At 48.1% G+C, this 23,661-nt stretch overlaps 1 protein-coding gene across 1 annotated transcript; it reads left to right on the top strand.

The window, feature by feature from the left end:
• The first annotated feature begins 905 nt into the window (after window positions 1–905).
• On the top strand, window positions 906–5,888 carry LOC130736617 (uncharacterized). Its single transcript, XM_057588428.1, has one exon. It carries the CDS (start codon window positions 906–908, stop codon window positions 5,886–5,888), a length of 4,983 nt encoding a protein of 1,660 aa, XP_057444411.1.
• The last annotated feature ends 17,773 nt before the right edge of the window (window positions 5,889–23,661 follow it).

Here is a 23,661-nt window from a genome sequence, read left to right as displayed (position 1 = left end):
CATCGGAGTGTCTTGCAGGAGCCCCTCCCGGGACCTTGCCTACTTGGAGCGTCTTCAACACGTCCAGATCCCTCTTCTCCTACCCCTTGTCAACGGGTAGCTTGGTCTCTCCCAGATCAATTGGCGCCGTCTGTGGGGATCTGGTAAAACTCTTCCCAGCACCGTGTGCCTTCGCCTCAAGTCATCAACCAGCAAGCTATGGTAGAGACACGTCAGACATCACGCCGTCCTGCACCAACTCCTGAGGGTCATGTGGAGACCATCAACGAAACTACGGATCGCAGAACCCCCCCTCCTCCTCCCCAACACCCTCCTCCCCCGACTCCTCAACCGCAACCACCCCGCTCACCGGAACCCGCAGCCATTACCCCGCATGCGGCCCACGAGGCACTCTGCCGCTTGGAGGCTCGCATCCGGGCAATGGAAGAGGACAACGGGGCTGGGCGAGAGCAAGCCCGTAGTATGAGAATCCGAGACGCTCAGGAAGAGATTCACATGCTCCGCGCCCGCCTCCGACAACTGGAGGAGCAGGAAACTCGATCGCGCCCCCCGCCAGCGTTTTCACAGGAAGAGGAGACGACCGGGGGCCCGATCCAACCCCCTACTACCAGGAAGCACGTCGCAGAGCGCCCGCGGCCGAACGGGTGGCTAGCCATACACCACGGAGACCCTACTCTCCCCGCAGGAGCCCCTCTAGGCACAGGAGCCCCACCCCGACCCGGGACCAGACGCACAACCGCCCCAGGGCCAGCAACGCACTTGTCACCTACCCAGCGCCGATCGGAGGCCCCCTATCCCCTGAGATTATGGCGTTTCCTTTCCCTCAGGGGTGGGCACGGCCCAAAGTGAAGCTCTACGAGGGAGACACCGACCCGCAGGAACACGTGAACTTCTTCGTGGGCGCGATGCAGTACGCTGGGGCCAGCAACCCTTTATACTGCCGCTGTTTCCCCATGAGCCTTGGAAAAGGACCCATGAACTGGTTCCAGAATTTACCGAGCAACTCACTGCACGACTGGAACGGAGTTGTGTCATGCTTTTTAGCCCAGTATTCCTCGGTGCGCAGCATACCGAAGACCGCGCAGACTTTGGCCTTGGTTAAGCAGAAGGAGAAGGAGTCTCTGAAGGCATTTCTCAATCGGTTCAACAAGGAGGCCGGTGATATCACCGGACTCCTCCCCGACACAAGGTTGGTCCTGGCTACTGCAGCCCTTGCGCCAGGACCGTTCCTGACCTCTCTGGACGGCAAGCCCGCCAACACTCTGGAGGAATTCCTAGCTCGAGCAGAAAAATTCATAAACATGGAAGATGCCGCGACCCTAAGAGCCGCGAGTCAGACGCTCGCGATCAAAGGACCGCCGAAGTTGAAGGAAAATAAGGACCAACCTTCGACCCGAGAGTCCCGACGGAAGGGTCAGGACGAACGGAAGTCGAAGCGAAAGAAGTACGATAGTTATACCCCACTGAACTCCTCCCTTTCACGCATCCTGAGGGAGAAAGCCTCCACCGACCTCAGAGACCGTCCCCCCCCACTCCTGACGAGAGGGGACAAGCTGGATTCCAAGAGAATCTGTGAGTTCCACGACAGCCCGGGTCACAACACTGACGAGTGCCTGAACCTCAAGGACAAGGTGGAAGAACTAATCCGAGCAGGAAGACTGTCCAGGTATGTAGCTGTGTCGACGGGGGCCCTCCAGCGCCCGCGCTCGCCACCCCCAAGACGGTCACCGACCCCTCCAAGACACCGAGACCGGTCTCCTCCCAAACGCCGATCGGTGGAACGTCGCGACAGGTCTCCTCCGCGTCGCCACAGCCCCGAGCGTCGCCGGAGCCCCGAGCGTCGCGGACGCAGCCGGGAACGGCGAAGAAGCCCCGACCGCCACGGCCGGGATGAAGTCAGAAGACAACAAGGGAATAATCTAGTCAGCGTCGGCTCAATAGCAGGAGGATGGGCCGCAGGCGGTCCCACCAACAACAGCCGGAAAAGGAGTACCCGCGTCATCATGTCAGCGGCTGGACGGCCCCGACCAGGGTCCCTCCACCCCCCAAGGCAGAAGGTGGCCATAACCTTCACGGAGGACGATTACGGCGAGGACACCGGCGAAGAAGATGACCCCATCGTCATTGAAGCTCTGATCGGCAACGGTAAGATCCGAAGGACACTCATCGATACAGGTAGTTCCGCGGACATTATGTTTTATGATGCTTATAAGAGCTTAGGGCTATCGGTGAAAGACCTGCTCCCCTACGACCATGATTTGGTTGGGTTCACAGGGGACAGAGTCCTACCCTTAGGATATTTTGATACTTGCCTTTCCTTGGGAGATTACAGAATTTGCAGGACTATAAAAGCCCGCTTTCTGGTGGTGGAGTGTCCGACGACGTACAACGCCATTCTTGGCAGGCCAAGCCTCAACACTTTCAGGGCGATCATATCCACCCACCACCTGATGCTGAAGTACCCCTGGGCAGGAAGGGCGGTACCAGTACGCGGCAATCTAGAAATGGCGAGGAGCTGCTACAACTCCAGCTGCAGACTGGCCAGGGAGGAAAGGAAGAAGAAGAAGTCCAAAATGCACGACCAGCAGAACAACTTTCACGTTCAACACACCAGTTTCATGACCGACCTTGACCCCCGCGTGGACCAGTCTAGAGACGACCAACGCCTCAAACCCGATGGGGAGTCCCACCCCATCCAGGTCGGTCCCCTTCCAGAGAACACTACCAACATAGCTCGGGACCTTCCCCGAGACCTCTCCAAACGAATGGAAAAATTGCTACTTTCCAATGGGAAGCTGTTTCCCTGGTCGTCAGCCGACATGCCCGGCATTGACCCCGCCTTCTGTAGCCACAGACTTTCCGTCGACCGGAAGTTCAAACCAGTTGCTCAGAAGAAGAGGCAGATGAGCGCTGAGAAGCAGCAGGTTATCCAGCAACAGACCACAGAGTTGCTTCAGGCCGGAATCATTCGGGAGGTCAAGTACACGACCTGGCTCTCTAATGTGGTCTTAGTCAAGAAGGCAAATGGGAAGTGGCGCATGTGCGTCGACTACACTGACCTCAACAAGGCTTGCCCCAAGGACCCGTTTCCCCTACCGAGCATTGATGCGCTGGTCGACAGTTCCTCGGGATACGAATACCTCTCTCTTATGGATGCCTATTCAGGCTACAACCAGATTCCCATGCATAGGGACGATGAAGAGAAAACTGCCTTCATCACCGACCGGGGCACCTACTGTTACACGATGCTGCCCTTCGGCCTCAACGCAGTGGCGACCTACCAACGGATGATGACCCGAATCTTCGGGGACCTAATGGGGAAATCGGTCGAAGTCTACATTGATGATATTATAGTCAAGACCCCAAAGGGAGGAGACCACGCGGCAGACCTCGCAGTCGTTTTCGAGCAGTTAAAGAAGCACAACATGCGCCTCAACCCCGACAAGTGTACTTTTGGCGTTCGAAGCGGGAAGTTTCTGGGGTACATGCTCACCAACTGCGGCATTGAGTTGAACCCTGACAAATGTCAGGCGATCATGAATATGAAGAGCCCGCGCACAGTCAAGGAAGTCCAACAGCTGGCCAGGCGCATGGCCGCGATCGGCCACTTTTTGCCAAAGGCTGCTCTCCGGGCCCTGCCTCTTTACACCCTCCTGAAGAAGGGAGCGACTTTTGAGTGGTCGGCGGAGGCCGACGCTGCTTTCACTCAGCTGAAGGAGACCCTATCCTCCCCCCCTATTCTGACTAGCCCAAAACCAGGGGAGACACTATACCTATACCTGGCCGTGCGGGAGAAAGCAGTTAGCTCTGTCCTAATCAGAGAAGAGGAAGGAAGGCAGCTACCAGTCTATTTTGTCAGCCGTTCATTGAAGGGTGCGGAGCTCAGGTATAAGATGCTGGAAAAGGTGGCACTGACCCTACTAACCACGGCGCGACGCCTAAGGAGGTACTTTCAAGCTCATCGCATTGTGGTGCGAACCGATCAGCCGGTCCGACAGGTCCTTCATAAGCCTGATCTAGCCGGTCGGATGGTAAGCTGGTCCATCGAGCTCTCCGAGCATGACATCCGCTACGAGCCCAGGAGAGCCATTAAAGCACAAGTCCTAGCGGATTTCTTGGTCGAACTCACCGATGAGGAAGAGCCCCCTGCCGAGACTACCTGGGTGGTCAACGTAGATGGCTCGAGCAACAAGGAAGGTGGCGGGGCTGGAATCGTATTGCAAAGTAGCACCGGGATGGTGGTCGAACAGTCCCTCCGCTTTAACTTCCCAACTACAAACAACCAGGCCGAGTATGAGGCCTGCATTGCGGGACTGGTCACAGCCCGAGACCTGGGAGCTAAGGAGATACTTGTCTGCTGCGATTCACTTCTAGTCGTCTCACAAGCAAACGGTGAAGCTCAAGCAAAAGATCCCATCCTGGAGCAGTACTTGGCCCATTTGAAGCGACTGGCTTCAACCTTCACCAAAGTGGAATTCTGCCACGTCCCCAGAGCCCAGAATGATCGCGCAGATACCCTGGCCAAACTGGCCAGCACGGGAAAGCCTGGCCTGAATGGAACGGTTATTCAGGGGACCCTAGCCCTCCCCTACGTAGCTGACCCCGATCGTCCAGTGGGACAAGTTATGATGCCGATCGGTACTGAAGACGATTGGAGGACCCCGATCATCAAGTATCTCAGATCAGGATGGCTGCCCGAGGAGAAAGCTGAAGCCAAGAAGTTGGTACGACGCGCCTCCTGGTACACTATCGTTAATGATGATCTCTTCAAGCGGGGATTCTCCACCCCCCTTCTGAAGTGCTTGGCTAAGGACAGAGCAGCCTACGTCCTAGCAGAAATCCACGAAGGCAGCTGCGGCCACCATCCGGGCGGGCGTTCCCTTGCCCGAAAGGTACTCAGAGCCGGCTATTACTGGCCCACCCTAGAGAAAGACGCCGCGGAGCATGTCAAGCAATGTGACCCCTGCCAGAGGCACGCCGATCTGCACAACGCTCCCCCTGCCCGTCTTTCTTCTCTGGTCAGTCCTTGGCCTTTCCACCAGTGGGGCATGGATTTATTGGGCCCGTTCGACACTGCACCCGGCCAACTCAAGTACTTGGTAGTAGCAGTGGATTACTACACCAAGTGGATCGAAGCCGAGCCACTAGCAACGATCACCACAGCTCGAGTGCAACGCTTCTTCTACAAGAACGTTATAAGTAGGTTCGGAGTCCCCGGGGTCCTGGTCACAGACAATGGAACCCAGTTTACCTCTAAAGGGTTTAGGGACCTCTTGGACGGGCTACACATCAAGCAGCGATTCACTTCTGTCGAACACCCCCAGACGAACGGGCAGGCAGAGTCGGCCAACAGGGTCATTCTCCGAGGCCTCCGGAAGAGATTGGGGAGTGCCAAGGGCGACTGGGCCGAGCAGCTCGATCACGTCCTGTGGGCATACCGCACCACTCCGCACTCGACTACGGGGGAGAGCCCTTACCGCCTTACCTTTGGCACAGAAGCTGTGATTCCGGCTGAAATAGGAGAACCGAGCGCTCGGACAGCGGGTTTCGACCCCAACCAGAACGATCAACTCATAGGGGAAGACCTCGACCTCCTAGCTGAAAGGAGAGCGGTAGCCAACTGCAGAGAGCTAATCGCAAAGCAGCAGGCAGCCATCCGCTACAACAGGAAAGCAGTTCTCCGCTCCTTTACCACAGGGGACTTGGTCCTCCGGAAGGCCAGCGTCAGGGCACGATCAACCGAGCGGGGAAAGCTAGCAGCCAACTGGGAAGGCCCTTATAGGGTGGTCGAAGCAACTGGCACGGGAGCATACAAGCTGGAAACCCTCGCAGGAAAAGAGATCCCTCGCACCTGGAACGCAACCAACCTGAGAAGATACTATAGTTAAGCCGCGACCGACCAAGCACCCGCTATCTGTCCAAGTGTTTTCTTTTACTTTAATCTTTTGTAATCAAGGGTACACACCCATCTCGTCCAAGCCGTAGACGACTAGAGCCACGAGCTCCAAGCGCAGAAATGAAGCAGTTTTTATGTTGAATTTAAATTATTCGAACTAGCAATATATACAACCGCATCGACAAACTATCTAAGACCCGCCGGGCACGAAATTATCAAAGACCCATAGGGCACCAAGACCCGCCGGGCACCAAATAATAAAAGACCCATCGGGCACAAAATAATAAAAGACCCATCGGGCACCAAATAATAAAAGACCCATAGGGCACCAAGACCCGCCGGGCACGAAGTAATAAAAGACCCATAGGGCACAAAGACCCACCGGGAGCGTAACCATTAAAGTACCCTGTTCGGGGAACCGGGTAAAGAAGTAATAACACTACTTGAAATTCAAAATAGCAAACGGACAAGTTCTTACAAATACGATGAAGAATAGGAACAACACGTCTTTACAAACACATAACGAAAATTAAGACAAGAAAAACCACAAGTTTATACAAACGCAAGACGGTCATTAAACACATCAAATTACAATGAAAAGACAGGAACTTCAAGGAGCTGGCTCGGCTGGAAAGGTCGGAGTAAACTGCTTCTGGTCGTCCAGGGTCCCGATCTTTCCCCCCAACACAACCTTCCGGTAGTGAAGAGGGCCCACATCCAGTCCCGGATGGACCACCTCAAGCTGAGCCAGAGCATTGTCGAAGGAAGCCTTGTGAATCTCCTTCAGATTCGACCTCAACTTCTTTCTCTCAGCCCCCAGATCGGCAACTTTCTTCTTGAGCTCGGCATTGCTTGCTTTCAGGGTCTCCATCTCCTTAACTTCTCTCTCTCGAGCAGCCTTCTCGTCTTTCAGTGCCTGCTCGGCTTTCTCCGCCCGGGAGCGCAGCCAATCATTATCCTTCTCGCTCAGCTCCAGTTTCTCCGCAAACTTCTTGGCCGTGGCCGTCACCTCATGCACCTCCCCTTGTAACTTCGCCTTAGCAGCGGTCAGCTCTTGAACCGATTTCTTGGAGTCAGCCAACTCTTTGTCCGCCTTAGCGAACTTATCCTCGGCGGCGTTCAACTGCTCCTTGACCTCTTCCACGTCGAGCACCGGCCCCTGCTGCACATGCCGAATGACGGAGGCAGTCTGAAGCACTGCTTTCAGAGCAAAGTTCAAGAGATTGTAGGGTTCCTTTGTGCTCAGGAACGACTGGTCAAAGCTCATTGTACACCAGATCATCGATTTGGTTGTTGTGCTCGTCCGTGTCCACCGCATCTCGACCCCACACAGAAATTGGCTCCGTGGGACCCACTTGAGCAATCGGAGTCGCTCGTTCAGGGGAACGGACCCCCTCGCCTGAGGAGCGGCGTGTCCTCTTGGCCGGGCGCTCTGAGCTGGCCCTATTCCCCTCAAGGGAACCCTCCGGCTGACGTTCGGGATTCCCTGAGCCCGACCCGGGGTCTACGTTTTCTTCGCCACCGACCGGGCCACTATGACCGGCCCCAACGGGGTTAGCCCCGGCTAAAGGCTGCTCCTGGTTGCCAAGCCCATCACCCTCGTCTCGGGGCACCTCCTGCTCCCCCTCACTGTCAGTCTCGACCTCATCAACTGGAACCTGTAGAGCAGCGACCAAGGCAGCATTGATCTCCATCTTAGCACCTGCAAACAGATTACAAGAAGAAAATTAGTAAGACGAAAGGGCACACAACACTTTGGACATAGTAACAAAAACACCCTACCTCTCTCGCGCAACAAGCAAGCGTTCTTACGAACGCTATAAGTACAAAGATCGTAACAACACAACGGCCGTATGCAGAATTCTTTGGGTGGATTACCCCTTACTTCCTTCCGTATGGCAGCCACCAAGAGGTTTTTGAAGGCCAAGTCCACTTCCGACAAGGCCCCGGCCTCGTAACCAAAAGCACTGATCTTTACGTCGTAGTGCTTGGCGTTCCAAGTCAGCGGGAACCGGGCGCGACTGCCGCCGTTCGGGGCCCTCTCGAACCACCAGTGAGGGGGCGGAGTAATAGGCGCCACCCGGAAGAATTGATCTTTAAAGTCCCGGTAAGACTCTGCGAACGGGTGAAAGATCTGGAGGTCTTTACCCGACCTCAAGGTCACGATACCGTGCCCGCCATATCCTTGAGTGTGGGCCACCTCGAATAAATGGAAAAAGAGCGGAATCGACGGCTTCTGGCCAAACAAGACGCAAGCAACCTCGTACGCCCGTACGAAACCCCAAGCGCCGGGATGGAGCTGCGACGGCGCGACCCCCATATGGCGAAGAACGTCACATTGAAAGTCCGTGAGTGGCATCCTCACCCTCACCTTCTTCATGGTGTAGATATGCATGTACACCCCGAACGGCGGGGTGTGAGGTAGCCGCTCCTCCTTGCCCGGCGAATACACCATGTGACCGGGGCCGATCTGAGTCTGCGACATAAAACGCTGACTCCAGAAATAATCCTCCTTCTCGTTTGCGTACTCCGACGGGAGAGCGAGAATGGTGCGGCACCACTTGTCATACACGGCCTCGTCCCCCTTCAGATGCGGGTACTTCTCCCGGTCGATCTTCTTATTCTTGGGGGCCCCTGACCGGGGCCTAGAAGTTAAGGCCACGCCCGAAGCCTCGTCTACGGTCTTGCCCTTCTTCTTCTGGGTAGGCTTCCCCATAATGACACCTGCACAAGGGAAAACGCCGTATCAACACCTAGGTCGTTGGAATCGGCTCAAAGAAGGACCCACCCGGAGTCCATCTTTGCCCTAGGCAGGAAAACGCGACCGTGCGGCGGCGCAGACCCTCACAGAGAATCTCCCCCGCCGCAAGAGGGGGCCACCAGGGGAGGGGAAACTCCCAACTCCCCCAGGAGCAAGCTACCCTCTATGCTAGAAGAAAGAAAAAATTAAAACCTTAAAAAGGAGAGTCAAGTGAAGCGAGGACTTACAAGAAGAAACTGGAAAAACTTCCAAACGACCACCGTGCGAAAGAAGACACCACCGTGAAACGCCGGAACTTGGAGGAAGAAAAGGGAGAGGGCTTAGAGAATTCAGAGATGCAAAAGTGCAAATGAATCCCCCTCCCCTCTCTTTTATAGAAAACGAGGAGGGAGACGTGACGTTTCGACAGCCCTAGGTTCCCTAATCATGACGCTTGGGGAAACCAAGGGGCATCGTCCAATCAAACCCTGCCACGTCAGAAAGGGAGCAGTGACGGCGAAGCGACACACGCCTCCAAAAGCACGTGAGAGAGGACTAGCGAAGCAACGCGACCCACCCGGAAACGACACGTACCATCCCAAGAGTCAGGTGCATTAAATGCAGTGGGCCCGAAACCTCACACCGTTCCATCCTCCCGCGTCTTTTTGACTTCTCAGATTCAAACCATGCAACAACCCACTCGGTACTAGACCCGGTCGTCCTAACACCGAGCCCCACCCGGTCGGTCGAGGCGGTGTATACAACCTAAGGGGGGACGCATTTACCACCGACCTCAGAATTTAATGCCCCTCTCATTTCCCAAGAGAAACGCATGGGAAAACGCTAAGGGGCGTTACCTCCCACGAACGTTTCGTTTATAAATAGTAACCACCCCCCTTGCAGGCTTCACACTCACCCCAAAGACAAAATGATCTCCACAGAGACTTACCTGAAGGCACTCAGGGCCGAGGCTCTGGATTGCGACCTATACTACTCCTACCAAACGCAGGTCACCACCCCTGATAGGGTCAGATCCCTGGTCAGCAGGCTTCTGACAGAGGATCTGGACCCCCAACTGAAGGCGAGTTTGCTGACCTTCTTGGAGCGGACGGAGGTGATGTGGGAATTGCACCGACGCCGCCTGGAGGTTAACATGCTAATTTGGGGCCTCGAGGTGTCCGCAGCGGAACACAGGGGCGAAGAGACGGGAACGATGGGCGAGATCGAAGCCGAGCTGGCCTCCCTTCTGGCCATACGAGAGGGTCTCGACAGGGACCTAAGGGCCGTCCGCCTCCGCTACAACGCCATGCGAGTAACACCCCCTTTCTAGGGGTACTAAATGTAATGGCCGAACGGCCCCACCATTAAGGAATAAATTAATGAATAAAAGTTTAAATGTTTGACCTCTACGTAACGACCCCGAGCACCTCCATGACACCACCAGCCCAGGACACGATTAGCCCCCGCTCCGCTGTAACAGCCGACCAGGGCTAGGGGGCTACTGTTCTGGGAACCCTGACCGGGGACGGACAGGGGACCTAGGACAGGGCCGGACCCACCAAAAGTCCCAGATAAGGGGCCGTCTGGGGGAAGCCAAGAGCCCCCTACTCCCGAGCCCCACCACTAAGGGTGAGGACAAGGAACCCGGGGCCCACTACATAGGGGTTGACCTAGGCCAACTACCCTAGGGGTAGGTTGGCTGGTGCAGGTCCGTAGGGCCCCCCAGACCGTTGGATCACTGTTCCTCTGCAGGGGATCCAACGGTGATCCATGCCCCTATGTACGAGCCATGCATGACGTTGCATGGCTCCAACCCTAATCCTGCCTCTCCTATATAAAGGGAACACTCCTTCTATCTAAAGGTAACGTATTCTCTCCATCTTCACCATTCTTACAACTCCCCTCACTGACTTTAGCATCGGAGTGTCTTGCAGGAGCCCCTCCCGGGACCTTGCCTACTTGGAGCGTCTTCAACACGTCTAGATCCCTCTTCTCCTACCCCTTGTCAACGGGTAGCTTGGTCTCTCCCAGATCAGATATCAATTTGTCATCAGTTAAAGGGCTGAGGAGGGAAAATACATGTCCTTATCCAAAAACAATTATTTTAGGCCGTGAGCTTGGTTTCTTCATTTTGACCATACAAAGACTGAGAGCTTGTTTTATGGGAACAAAGAATGGAAGGAAAGTGAGCCGGTACAAGGGGCAATGACGTGATGGAATCAAAGTCGCAACTTAGGAAAGAAAGTGGCCAAGGTGAGGGCACTTCGCTTCGGCTATTATATTGTTTGATTTTATGTGCTATATGCTTGTTTTGAAGGTAACTTACTTGCTAGTTAAGGCTTTAGGTGTTGGGAATTCGACATATATTTATTATTGATGATTGTGATTGACTGAGGCTTATGCCATTGCTATTTGCTGAGGCTTCAGCCGATTTGTTGTGGTTCCTGTCAAACTGGATTGTATGTTATGTTATGTCAAATTCTTGATATCTATGCATATGCTTCTCCGGGATTATACTGACTAGAACTGATGCATTTGTTATGCAATTGCGGAGTGTGGGTTACATTGGGTTATGTCATGGTGATGACAGTTTTTGAGAGTGTTGTTGGGCAAGCTGTGACAATCGGTCCGATCCATTGCCGTGTTGAGAATCAAGGCTTTTCCCGGGGATGTCACTTGGGGTTATTGGGAATCTTTATTTTGATAGGTTTTGAAAATAAGAGAATAAAGAGAGCTGGTATTTTTGTAAATTAATGACATAATATATTAACTCAGGAAAGAACCTTTTACTTAATAAGAGAATAATTTCAAAGGAAACTTAGGTTGTGGAAAAGAGTTTGAAAACGGGAATTGCCGACGGTGCGGGTTTAACAAGGTTGTGAACCTAAGTGTGGACATCGGGAGGATGATCTGCCGTGTCGGGAAGGTCACAGAGTGCGGATGGAACTCCTGATTTTTAAGTGTTGGTTCGGTCATAAAGAGATGAGCCGTTGTGACGAGAGGTCACTGAGTGCGAGTAGTACTCTCTTCGCTCTTTGAGTAGTTTCTTTGGTCATCGTGAGGGTGAGCCAGTGTAACTTCAAAGGTCACTGAGTGCGAGCAGCAATCTTTTGCTCGTTGAGCAGTTTGTTTGGCCATCGAGAAGGTGAGACAGGGTTGAAGGTATGAAAAACGGTAGAAAGGGGGGGGGGTTTGAATAACGTTTTCAAGATAAAGCTTCCACCTTAAAGATTTTGACAAATCTTTCGAGAACTTAAGTGCTAAAGATAAGAGATAGAAAAGCACACAAGGATTTTATCCTGGTTCACTTGATAAATCACTCAAGCTACTCCAGTCCACCCGTTAAGGTGATTTCTTCCTTCTTAGAATGAAGGCAATCCACTAATCAGGTAAGAGTTACAACTGCACTTGAAACCAACAAGTGACTAACAATTACACTGACTTAGCTCACACTAAGATTCACTCTCTTTGTCTTCTCTAGGATCCGATCAACCTTGATCTCCTAAAGGAACTAAACAAACTGTTTATCAAAGAATTGTTTACAAGATATTTGCTTCTAAAAAGCTAATAGTAAACTCAATGAATTTCAGATGAAAGAAAGCTTAGAAGAATTTGAATTTGTCTTGCGCGTATGTGAATGCTTCTAGCTGCTTCTTTCAGTCTTCAGCCTCTTTATATACTCCAAGGATTAGGGTTGAGCGTTGCATGGGAAATGCTACCGTTGGAGGGCAGTTCTGGAAAATCCAGCTTCTGCTGTGTCTGAGACTGTTAGGTAGGTCGTCAGGAAGGTACAGTTGCTTTTGTACTTGGATAGCGACTTGACCTTTAAACCTAGGAGACTTCTGATCAGGAGAAAGCTTCATGTTGGAACTTGTGAAGCCGGTTGATCAGAGTCAGAGGGAAAGCCCAGATCCTCTGACCATTGTTTCTTCTGATTCTGAACTCAGAGGGAAGTACATGGTCTACAGAGTATCTTGCTTCTGGACATCAGAATTTCACTAATCAGCTTCTGGATCTTCAGAGTCTTCTACACCATCAGAATATCTGAGCCTTCAGTGTTTCTTGGTTATCAGACTTTCTGGATCTTCAGAACTTCTAGTGACTGAGTCCACATCAGAGTTTGTATAACTTCAGAACTTCTGAAGCTTTTCCACTGTTCATACTGAACATGGTGAATGCGAAAGCGTTGCTTGGGTCGCTCTTTATACACAGTTCTTCTGATTTGTGTGAGATTGAGTTGAGGTCAGAGCCTGTAAATAGCACACTCAGAAAAACACGTTAGAGTACCACAATTGTTCATATCAAAAGGTTAACTTGTAATCATCAAAACATAGAGTTGTACTACTAGATCAAAACTTGATCTTACAATCTCCCCCTTTTTGATGATGACAAAACTAAGATTTTTGATGAACAATTCTTAAACATTAAACTGAATTCACTCAGAGTTTAGAGATATAGAATAAGACTTATCCTGATGTGAATAGTTTATCTTGCTCATTCTGAATTCAAGTCACTGCTTGATTCTGAGCTTAGCTCCCCCTGAATCTAATACTTGATGAAAACATTAGTAAAGTCTAGATTCTGAGCTAAATGATATAAGGGTTCAGAGTGAAAAACTTATGACATAGATGAAAATAGAGTAATCAGAGCGCATAAGTAATCAGAGTCACGGACAAGGTATCAGAGTCTTGGGTATCAGAGTCAAATTAGAATCACTTCAGAAGAAGTGAAATGTATTCCTTGTATTTGCCCAGTGACACATCTATGGTCATAAAGGTGGAACTCTTAAATTCTCCAAAAGAAAAATAAATCACACTAACACATCTTACACATCAAAAACTGGGTTTACTCCCCCTTTTTGTCATAAGCAAAAAGCTTGGGGTGTGAAAAACTTAGCTTGAAGTACAAGGTACTCCCCCTTAGAGAAGGTCTAAGTTTAAAGAAAATGAAAACGATGCATGAATCAGAGTTAGGCGAAATAAATAGAAGAGTTAATGCAAGATAAGAACGTTTACCACCGGCTAAGGGAGTAAAGAGGAGGGTCAGTTACCAAGAACTTAACCTCGAGAAACTGTAGGAGCATTAACTTTCAGAGAGAAAGTGAAGCCTATATAAAGCGTTGGAGAGAGAGGTAAGCTTCACAACTCGAGCAATTTTCAGTAAAAAAAATGGCATCATACATCGTAGCACTAGAAGAGCTGAGAAAGAAGGCCTTTGAGGAGGACTTGTTCCTTAACATTAGGCATCCAGAGGGTACAAAGACCATCTCAGAGCTGACAAACACACTGCTGGAAGAAGACCTGCGTCCAGAGTTGAAGAAAGACTTGAGGGAATTCCTTGCCTTCGTGGAGGAAGTGCAAGAACTCAGCCAGCTTGAACTAAAGCTGCTGGAAGAAAAATAGATTTTGGAAAAGAAGCTCAAGACTTTAGAAGAAATTCTGGAGAGGGATGAGCAGATCGTCAATCTCAACAACATCCAGTATGCACTGGAGCGTCTGGAGAAGGAGAGGTCAGAGCAGCGCCAGGAGTACAGAAGAATGAGGAGGGATCCTCCATTCTAGGATTTTAGGAAAAAGAAAGAAAATGTATGATCTAAAAGCGGTTATGATGAATAATAAAAAAAATTTGCAAACATAATGTCAGATATATATATATAGATGCATAGATAATCACAAACGAACAAAGTAAAGATTAACAAAAAAGAGCCAGAGGTTAACGAAATAAAACATAGATAAAGGAAAAGAAATCAAAACGAAGAGATCCTAAAGCTAGGGTTTATCAGATCGACGCAGAAGTTCCATCATCATTTGCTTCATTTCAATCAGTAGAGACTCATGAGCATCAAGACGTTGTTCCACAATGTCGAGTCTGGACGAGTTTGGCTGTGTAGAACTAGAAGGAACTTTCTGAGCAGCGTGAGGAGCTGGAGTGGAAGCAGAAGCTGTAGGAGTAAAAACTACGGGTGCAAGTGATTGGCATCGAAGAGCTTCAGCCTCAGCTTCAAGTCGTTCTGTCTCTAATCTGGCTTGTTCAGCTTGAGCTGCTGCTTGACGTGCAGCTTCTTCTGCTTGGTCTTTCTTTCTTTTGGCTTCTTCAATAGCTTCAAGTAGCTTATGTCTCTGTTCTTGTTCATGAAGAGCCACCCTTCTAGCAAACCTTTGCTTTGCAGCCTCGATCCTCTGACTTCCCTCTGCATGCAGGAGTTGCATCATAACTGGAACTTGAGCCACTAGCCAAGTGCTCAGATTGTTCCACTCTTCAGCCACATGTTCAGTATTCTCGCTTAGGTCAGTCTGACCTTGCACATTGCGTAGCATCAATGAGGCTTCATGATAGAAAATATTGATGCACTCAGAGAGAGATGTGGGTCGGAGGTGAGTGTAAGGAATTATAGACAGGTTGGTTTCAGGAGAGGCTGGGTGATTGCTGCTGTGAGCTTCAGAGGCACCTTGTGGAGAGCCAATGTTAAACATTTGAGCATTTGGTTCAGAGGTTCCAAGGTGAGGTTCTGAAGTTTCAACCAGAGGATGGGGTGATCTAACTGAGGATTGGTTAGACACAGATTGTTCTGGTTCAGGTTCTGGTTGAACAGGCTCTTGTTGGTCAGGGGCAGGGTGAGCTTGTTGAGCCAAAGGGTCTGCCTCATGTAAAGGATTGGCCAAGATAGGTTCATCGGGGTCAACTAGACGTTCAGGTCTAGGGCCAGGATATCTCCTAGGGCTTGGACAAGTGAGATAATATTCTTCTAAGGTAGACACCTTTTCTTTTCTAACTTCCATGAATTTTCGAAGGGATTCAGAGTTGTTGGAAGGAGAAGAATCAGCAACATTTGTTGGGAAGGATACAGGTGTAAGGGCTGTGGAAGAGTCTGTATCCGTGGTTCTGGGAGCCAGACGTTCTGATGCTCTTGGGACAGAGTGATCAGAGGTTCTGGGTCCAGGTTCTGTTTGGTTAGGCTCTGGTTGCTCTTGGATGATGGGTTCAGAAGTTAATGGGTTGTACTGGATGGTAATGGGAGAGGTTGGTTCATCTGGCCTAGAGGGTTGGTTCTGGAGCAAATTCCAGAGAGGTGCTTCAGTGGGAGAAGGTTGAAAAAATGAAGACCTTGGGGAATGTGGTGGAGAGGTGGTTTGTGCAGCTGGTTGGGACTCAGGAATAGGAGTGAGTGGATTTGAAGATTGTTTGAACATGGCTGATATGGGGAGTGCATCAAATAAATTCAAATCATCATCAGAAGCAACTGCAGACTTACTTGATTGTGCTGATGATCTTGTCACTCTGGCAGGAGTTTCAATCCTTCTGATCACTTCAGCAGCTGGTTCCACCCGAGTAGGCTTCACCACAATTCTGACCTGCTTCTTCTTCTTCTTCTTAGGAGAAGGAGGACCATCCTCATTATCACCATCATCACCATCATCGGGCTTGCTGGTTTCATCATGTTTTCTCTTGGATTGACCAGTCTTCTTCCCTTTGGTCAGAGGGACATCTGATTCCTCAGAAGATTCTTCTAGGATCATCTTCCTCTGAACTTTCTTCTTGATAGGAGAAGGAAACTCTGGAGTTGGCGGCAGTCTGCTGAAGAATTCATCAAGATCAATTTCATAGCCTTGAGCCCTTAGGTCTTCAACATAGCACCTAATGGCTTCAGGATTGTCTGCCTGTGTCCACAGAGGGTAGTCATTCAGAGGCACCCTTCTACTTCTGATTTCAGAAGATGTGTCTTCATGGGCAGGAGCAATCTTCTTCTTGACTAGGCCCATTTTCTTTAGAGAATTCGCAGTGAAGACATCACTGACAATGGTGGTCAGATCCTCTGTGCATCCAGCATTTACCAGATCTTGAATGAGGCTACTCTCAATGAAGAGATCAGACAAAAGTCTCCCAAAGGGAATATACTTGATTGCTGACTTGATGGAGGCAGTGGTACGAGACTTCCGGATACACTCCTTCAAGTAGGAGAACAGGAAGTAGGGAAGGCAGATCTTCTTCTTGTCTTGGATGAAGAACAACATCGCCTTCTGGTTGAAATTGATGTAGTCTGGGGAACTGCCCTTTGGTCTCTGGTGTATGCAGTTGAGCAAAATCTTGTGCCAGATCCTGAGCTTGGGATGAAGGTCCATCACTTTGTAATTAGTCTTGCCCGGTTTGTAATTGGTGTACAGGGCCTTGTTGGTCTCATCCTTCGTTTTGGGTTTCAGCTTCGATTCAGTGAATTGGAAACGATACCCAAGAGCAGTTTCTGCACCCAGCAGATTCACGAAAGACTTCTCTGTAATGATGATCTTTCTTCCAAGAATGTGAGATACCACCTGAGTATCATCGCAGTCGGCGTGCTTCCAGAATTCCTTGATCAGTTTGTCATACACCGGTCCTTGAAGCCTATTGAAGTAATTTCCCCAACCTTGAACTTGGACTTCAGGACGAAGATCATACCCATTTGTAGCAAGGTTGTCGAGGTCGAATCTCCATTCTGCCAGAACTTGAAGTTCCTCAGGAGCATATACGCAGTGAACGGCACAGCCCCGTTCTGCAATCGGAATAATCTGCTCTTGAGCTTGACCTTGATCTTGATTCGGATTCTCAGGACCCCTTTGACCTGTTGCTAGACCAACTACCATATGAGGGAACTGGGTTGCATCTGCAGTAGCTCTTCTGGTTTGACTCACCATTTTTGGAGCGGTTGAAGGTTTAGGTAGAAGATGAAGGTTGAAAGATGAAGAGAGATCGAGAGAGAAATCGAGGGTAAGCGGTTTTGAAATAGCAGAAGAGAGAAAGAGTAAAACCGAAAGTGAAGGAGATCGTGTGTGTATAGTGGGTTTTGACAAATAACCGTTGTTGATTCAAAAAGCAATTTAAAATCAACGGTTGAAAATTAAAGATAGATAGTAACAGTAAATACACATATCACACACAGGAGAGAAGCACATCTACACGCAACATGACAGACTGTCACACGGGCACAAGGAACTATGCATCGGAAATACTGACACACGTGTTGCTGTCTCAGCTTCAGAGTCAGTACCAATGGGTACACACACTCTGATTGAGTTACCTTCTGGATTAGACATCTTCTGATCAGGAAGTATCATAGTCAGAGGTTCTGATCCATCTTCACTCTGGACAAAAGTCCATGTTCAGATTTTTCAGAATAAAATTAAATCTATCCTCTGCTAAGGGCTTTGTAAAGATATCTGCCCATTGATGGTCAGTATCAACAAACTTCAGAAGAAGTACGCCCTTCTGTACATAATCTCTAATAAAGTGATACTTTACCTCAATGTGCTTTGCCCTTGAGTGCAAGATAGGATTCTTACTCAATGAGATTGCAGCAGTGTTATCACAATAGATTGGGATATTGCTCTCAAGGATCTGATAATCCTCCAGCTGATGTTTCATCCAGAGCATCTGAGTGCTGCATATTGCTGCTGAGATATATTCTGCCTCTGCAGTTGATAGTGCAATGGTTGATTGCCTCTTGCTTGCCCATGAGACTAGATTGCTTCCCAGAAATTGACAATTTCCAGAAGTACTTTTTCTCTCTGTTCTATCTCCAGCATAATCAGCATCACAATAACCTGAAAGCTTATACTCTGATGTTTTCTTATACATCAAGCCAAGGTTAGTGGTGCCTTTCAGATACCTTAGGATCCTCTTAACAGCAGTTAAGTGGGTTTCCCTTGGATCTAATTGGAAACGAGCACATAAATGAACACTAAATAGTATGTCTGGCCTAGATGCAGTTAAGTATAGAAGTGAACCTATCATGCCACGATAGAGCTTCTGACATACTTTACCACTTTTATCTTCTTTCTCCAGAATGCATGTAGGATGCATTGGAGTCTTGGCCACTGTAGATTCCAGCATATTGAACTTCTTCAGAAGTTCTTTAGTGTACTTGCTCTGATGGATATATGTTCCTTCTGGTGTTTGATCAACTTGTATTCCCAGAAAGTACTTTAATTCTCCCATCATACTCATCTCAAATTCAGCCTGCATCATCTCAGAAAATTATTTGCATAGAGATTGATTAGCAGAACCAAATATAATATCATCAACATAAATTTGCACAATTAAGATATCATCTTTAAAAGTCTTGCAAAAAAGAGTTGTATCTATTTTACCCCTTACAAACTCATTCTCCAGAAGGAATGAGCTGAGTCTCTCATACCATGCTCTGGGAGCTTGCTTCAGACCATAGAGTGACTTCTTCAATTTGAACACATGGTCTGGCTTCTTCTCATCTTCAAAACCTGGGGGTTGATGAACATAGACTTCCTCTGAAATATAACCATTTAGGAAGGCACTCTTCACGTCCATCTGATGTAGAACTATGTTGTGATTCACTGAGAAAGAGATCAACAGTCTGATTGCCTCCAGTCTTGCTACTGGAGCAAATGTTTCAGTGTAGTCTATTCCTTCCTGCTGGCTGTAGCCTTGAGCAACTAGCCTTGCCTTGTTTCTGACTACATCTCCTTTCTCATTCAGCTTGTTTCTGAATACCCATTTTGTTCCAATTACATGGACACTCTCAGGCTTCTTCACTAAGCTCCAAACATCGTTCTTGGAGAATTGATTCAATTCTTCTTCCATAGCCAGAATCCAATCCTTATCCTGAAGAGCTTCATCTATGGACTTGGGTTCAATTAAGGACACCAATCCTTTCAGACTGAGCAAGGTCTCTTCAGAGGGTCTGAAGGCTGATCTGGTTCTGACTGGTTCGTCTTTGTTGCCCATAATCAATTCCTTAGGGTGAGCTGCAGTGATTCTGCTCTTCTTCAGAGTTTGTGAATCAGAGGGACCAGCTTCTTCCTCTGGTTCATCTTCCTCTGGCTCAGCTTCCTCTGGAGCTTTGCCTTTGTCAGAAACATTAATGCTTAAATCTGCAAACTTCTCAACTAGCTTTGACTGGTCAGAGTCAAGCTTATCGTCAAATCTAACATGAATAGATTCTTCAATAGTCTTAGCATCAGTATTATAAAATCTAAAACCTTTAGATCTCTCAGAATAACCAAGTAATAGACACTTAGAAGACTTAGCATCAAATTTATGCAATCTATCCTTAGTATTGAGAACATAACAAACACAGCCAAAAGGATGAAAATAAGAAATGTTGGGTTTTATGTTCTTCCACAATTCATAGGGAGTCTTATTCAGAATTGGTCTCACAGAGATTCTGTTCTGTATGTAACATGCTGTATTTACTGCCTCTGCCCAAAAGTGCTTAGCCATGCCAGTTTCTTGGAGCATGGTTCTAGCCATCTCCTGAAGAGTTCTGTTCTTCCTCTCAACAACACCATTTTGTTGAGGAGTTCTGGGACAAGAGAAATCATGTGCAATTCCATAGGAATCAAACAGACTCTCAAACTTGTCATTCTCAAACTCTCCACCATGGTCACTTCTGACATGCACAATCCTACAAGCCTTCTCGTTTTGCACTTGGGCAATGAAGGTAGAGAACACAGCATGAGACTCATCCTTGCGGGTTAGAAACTTTACCCATGTCCAGCGGCTATAGTCATCAACGATAACCATCCCATATCTCTTGCCACCTATAGACTCAGTTTTCACTGGTCCAAAAAGGTCGATATGCAGAAGCTCCAACGGCCTTGAGGTTGAGACAACATTCTTTGCCTTGAAAGGGACTTTTGTGAATTTGCCTTTCTGACATGCTTCACAAAGAGCGTCTGAAGCGAACTTCAGATTGGGTAAGCCCCTGACAAGGTTTAGCTTGCTCAGCTGAGAAATCTTTCTCATACTAGCATGCCCTAACCGTCTATGCCATACCCACTGCTCTTCATTAACAGACAGAAGGCACTTCACATTCTGAGCCTCCAACTCAGATAATCTGATCTTATAAATGTTGTTCTTCCTCTTGCTGTTAAACAGAACAGAGCCATCGATTTGACTTACAGCCCGGCAAGACTTTTGATTGAATATAACATCATAACCCTTGTCAGCTAATTGACGTATAGACAATAAGTTATGTGTTAAGCCGTCTACCAATAACACATTATCAATTCATGGACTACTATCTACACAAATAGTACCAGTACCAACAATTTTACCCTTTTCATTTCCTCCAAAGCCAACTTCGCCTCCAGGCTTAAGTTTTAGCTCTCGGAACATACGCCTTTCTCCCGTCATGTGACGCGAGCATCCACTGTCCAGATACCATGATTGGTGTTTCAGTGGAGCTATCAAGGATATCTCATTTTCATCGTCTGAGTTAGGATCTCCTTCTGATTCTGAGTCAGAGTCAACAGCTCCCTTTGACTCTGCTTCTTTGTCTTTGACAATAGCCATGAGTCCTTGGACTTCACCATCAGAGTCAACATCCTCTGACTCTGATTCATCAAATGTTACCATCAGACTCTTCTTTGTCTTGAAGTGCTTCTTTGGCTTCTTGTCCTTCTTCAACTTTGGACAGTCACTTTTGTAGTGCCCTGATTCTTTGCACTCAAAGCATGTGACTTCCTTAAGTGAGGACTTCTTCTGACCTAAGGATTCAGACTTTCCTTTTGCCTTTCCAGAGCCTTTGTATTTGCTCTGCCTGTGCTTCCAGATGCGATTGAGTCTCTTGGAGATCAGAGTCAGCTCATCTTCATCAGAATCTTCTGATGCTTCTTCAGATTCCTCTTCTTCAGCTTGAAGAGCTTTTGACTTCTCAGCCTTAGCCTTTTCAGATTTAGATTTCTAGGCTATGGACTTTTTCCTCAGATCTTGCATCTCTGAGCGCTTCAGCTCATGGCATTTCAAAATGCTGATGAGTTCTTCTAAACTCATATTCTCAACATCTCTCGTGAGCTCTATTGAAGTCACTAAAGGCATCCAACTTTCAGGAAGACACCTGATGACCCTTATGACATGATCTTTTGTTGTGTAGCTCTTGTTGAGAGGTCGTATGCCAGCTACAAGCAACTGAAATCTGGAGAACATTTCTTCAATGGACTCATTTGGCTCCATGATGAAGGATTCATACTTTTGGATCAAAGACAATGCCTTTGATTCTTTAACTTTCTTGTTTCCTTCATGAGACATCTTCAGAGATTCGAAAATGCCTTTCGTAAACTCACGATCTGTAATCTTCTAGTACTCTTCATAGGAAATAGCACTTAGAAGAATTGCTCTTGCTTTGTGATGTTGTGAGTACAGCTTCTTTTGATCTGCAGTCATCTCTGACCTTGGGATCTTCTTGCCATCTGCATCAACTGGACGCTCGTAGCCATCCACAATAATATCCCAGAGATCTGCATCGAAACCCAGAAAGAAACTTTCCAGTCTATCTTTCCAATATTCGAACCTTTGACCGTCGAACATAGGAGGCTTTGCATTGTAACCATCTCTTTGAGTTTCACTGGTGGTGGCAGCCATTGTTTTTCACACCGGCCCGGATCACTGAACACTGTTAGGTGTGGTAATCAGAACTTGCGCTCTGATACCAATTGAAGGTATGAAAAACGGTAGAAAGGGGGGGGTTTGAATAACGTTTTCAAGATAAAGCTTCCACCTTAAAGATTTTGACAAATCTTTCGAGAACTTAAGTGCTAAAGATAAGAGATAGAAAAGCACACAAGGATTTTATCCTGGTTCACTTGATAAATCACTCAAGCTACTCCAGTCCACCCGTTAAGGTGATTTCTTCCTTCTTAGAATGAAGGCAATCCACTAATCAGGTAAGAGTTACAACTGCACTTGAAACCTACAAGTGACTAACAATTACACTGACTTAGCTCACACTAAGATTCACTCTCTTAGTCTTCTCTAGGATCCGATCAACCTTGATCTCCTAAAGGAACTAAACAAACTGTTTATCAAAGAATTGTTTACAAGAGATTTGCTTCTAAAAAGCTAATAGTAAACTCAATGAATTTCAGATGAAAGAAAGCTTAGAAGAATTTGAATTTGTCTTGCGCGTATGTGAATGCTTCTAGCCGCTTCTTTCAGTCTTCAGCCTCTTTATATACTCCAAGGATTAGGGTTGAGCGTTGCATGGGAAATGCTACCGTTGGAGGGCAGTTCTGGAAAATCCAGCTTCTGCTGTGTCTGAGACTGTTAGGTAGGTCGTCAGGAAGGTACAGTTGCTTTTGTACTTGGATAGCGACTTGACCTTTAAACCTAGGAGACTTCTGATCAGGAGAAAGCTTCATGTTGGAACTTGTGAAGCCGGTTGATCAGAGTCAGAGGGAAAGCCCAGATCCTCTGACCATTGTTTCTTCTGATTCTGAACTCAGAGGGAAGTACATGGACATCAGAATTTCACTAATCAGCTTCTGGATCTTCAGAGTCTTCTACACCATCAGAATATCTGAGCCTTCAGTGTTTCTTGGTTATCAGACTTTCTGGATCTTCAGAACTGCTAGTGACTGAGTCCACATCAGAGTTTGTATAACTTCAGAACTTCTGAAGCTTTTCCACTGTTCATACTGAACATGGTGAATGCGAAAGCGTTGCTTGGGTCGCTCTTTATACACAGTGCTTCTGATTTGTGTGAGATTGAGTTGAGGTCAGAGCCTGTAAATAGCACACTCAGAAAAACACGTTAGAGTACCACAATTGTTCATATCAAAAGGTTAACTTGTAATCATCGAAACATAGAGTTGTACTACTAGATCAAAACTTGATCTTACAAGGGTGACTTGAAAAGTTACTAAGTGCGGCTAGCACATCTTTCTGTTGAGGTCTTTGGGTCGAGGGATAGACGTTTACCTTAGGATGTTGTAGAGACAATGTACTCTAGCTTGACAGGTGTATCCGGTGAGGACGGCTCGTTGTTTGGCTAACCATACTGCATTCATGCATACATTTTGTGGGGAGCGTGAGGCTTTCCGAAGGACGATATCAGATCGGACTTCAAAGAAGCGAGATGCTTCAAGAAGCGAGATGCTTAAGAGGAGCGAGATGCTTCAGTGGAGCGCGCTGCTTCAGCGGAGCGAGATGCTTCGGTTCATCGTGATGGTGACATTTTATCCGGATCATATTCTGAGCATGACATTGCATGTCATATCATGCACTTAACTACTTTGAT

This window comes from Lotus japonicus, chromosome 2, assembly GCF_012489685.1.
Source record: "Lotus japonicus ecotype B-129 chromosome 2, LjGifu_v1.2".
In the NCBI taxonomy this organism is placed as follows: domain Eukaryota; kingdom Viridiplantae; phylum Streptophyta; class Magnoliopsida; order Fabales; family Fabaceae; genus Lotus; species Lotus japonicus.
Note: the sequence above shows the minus strand (reverse complement) of the source record. Positions and strands in the feature narration are given on the sequence as shown.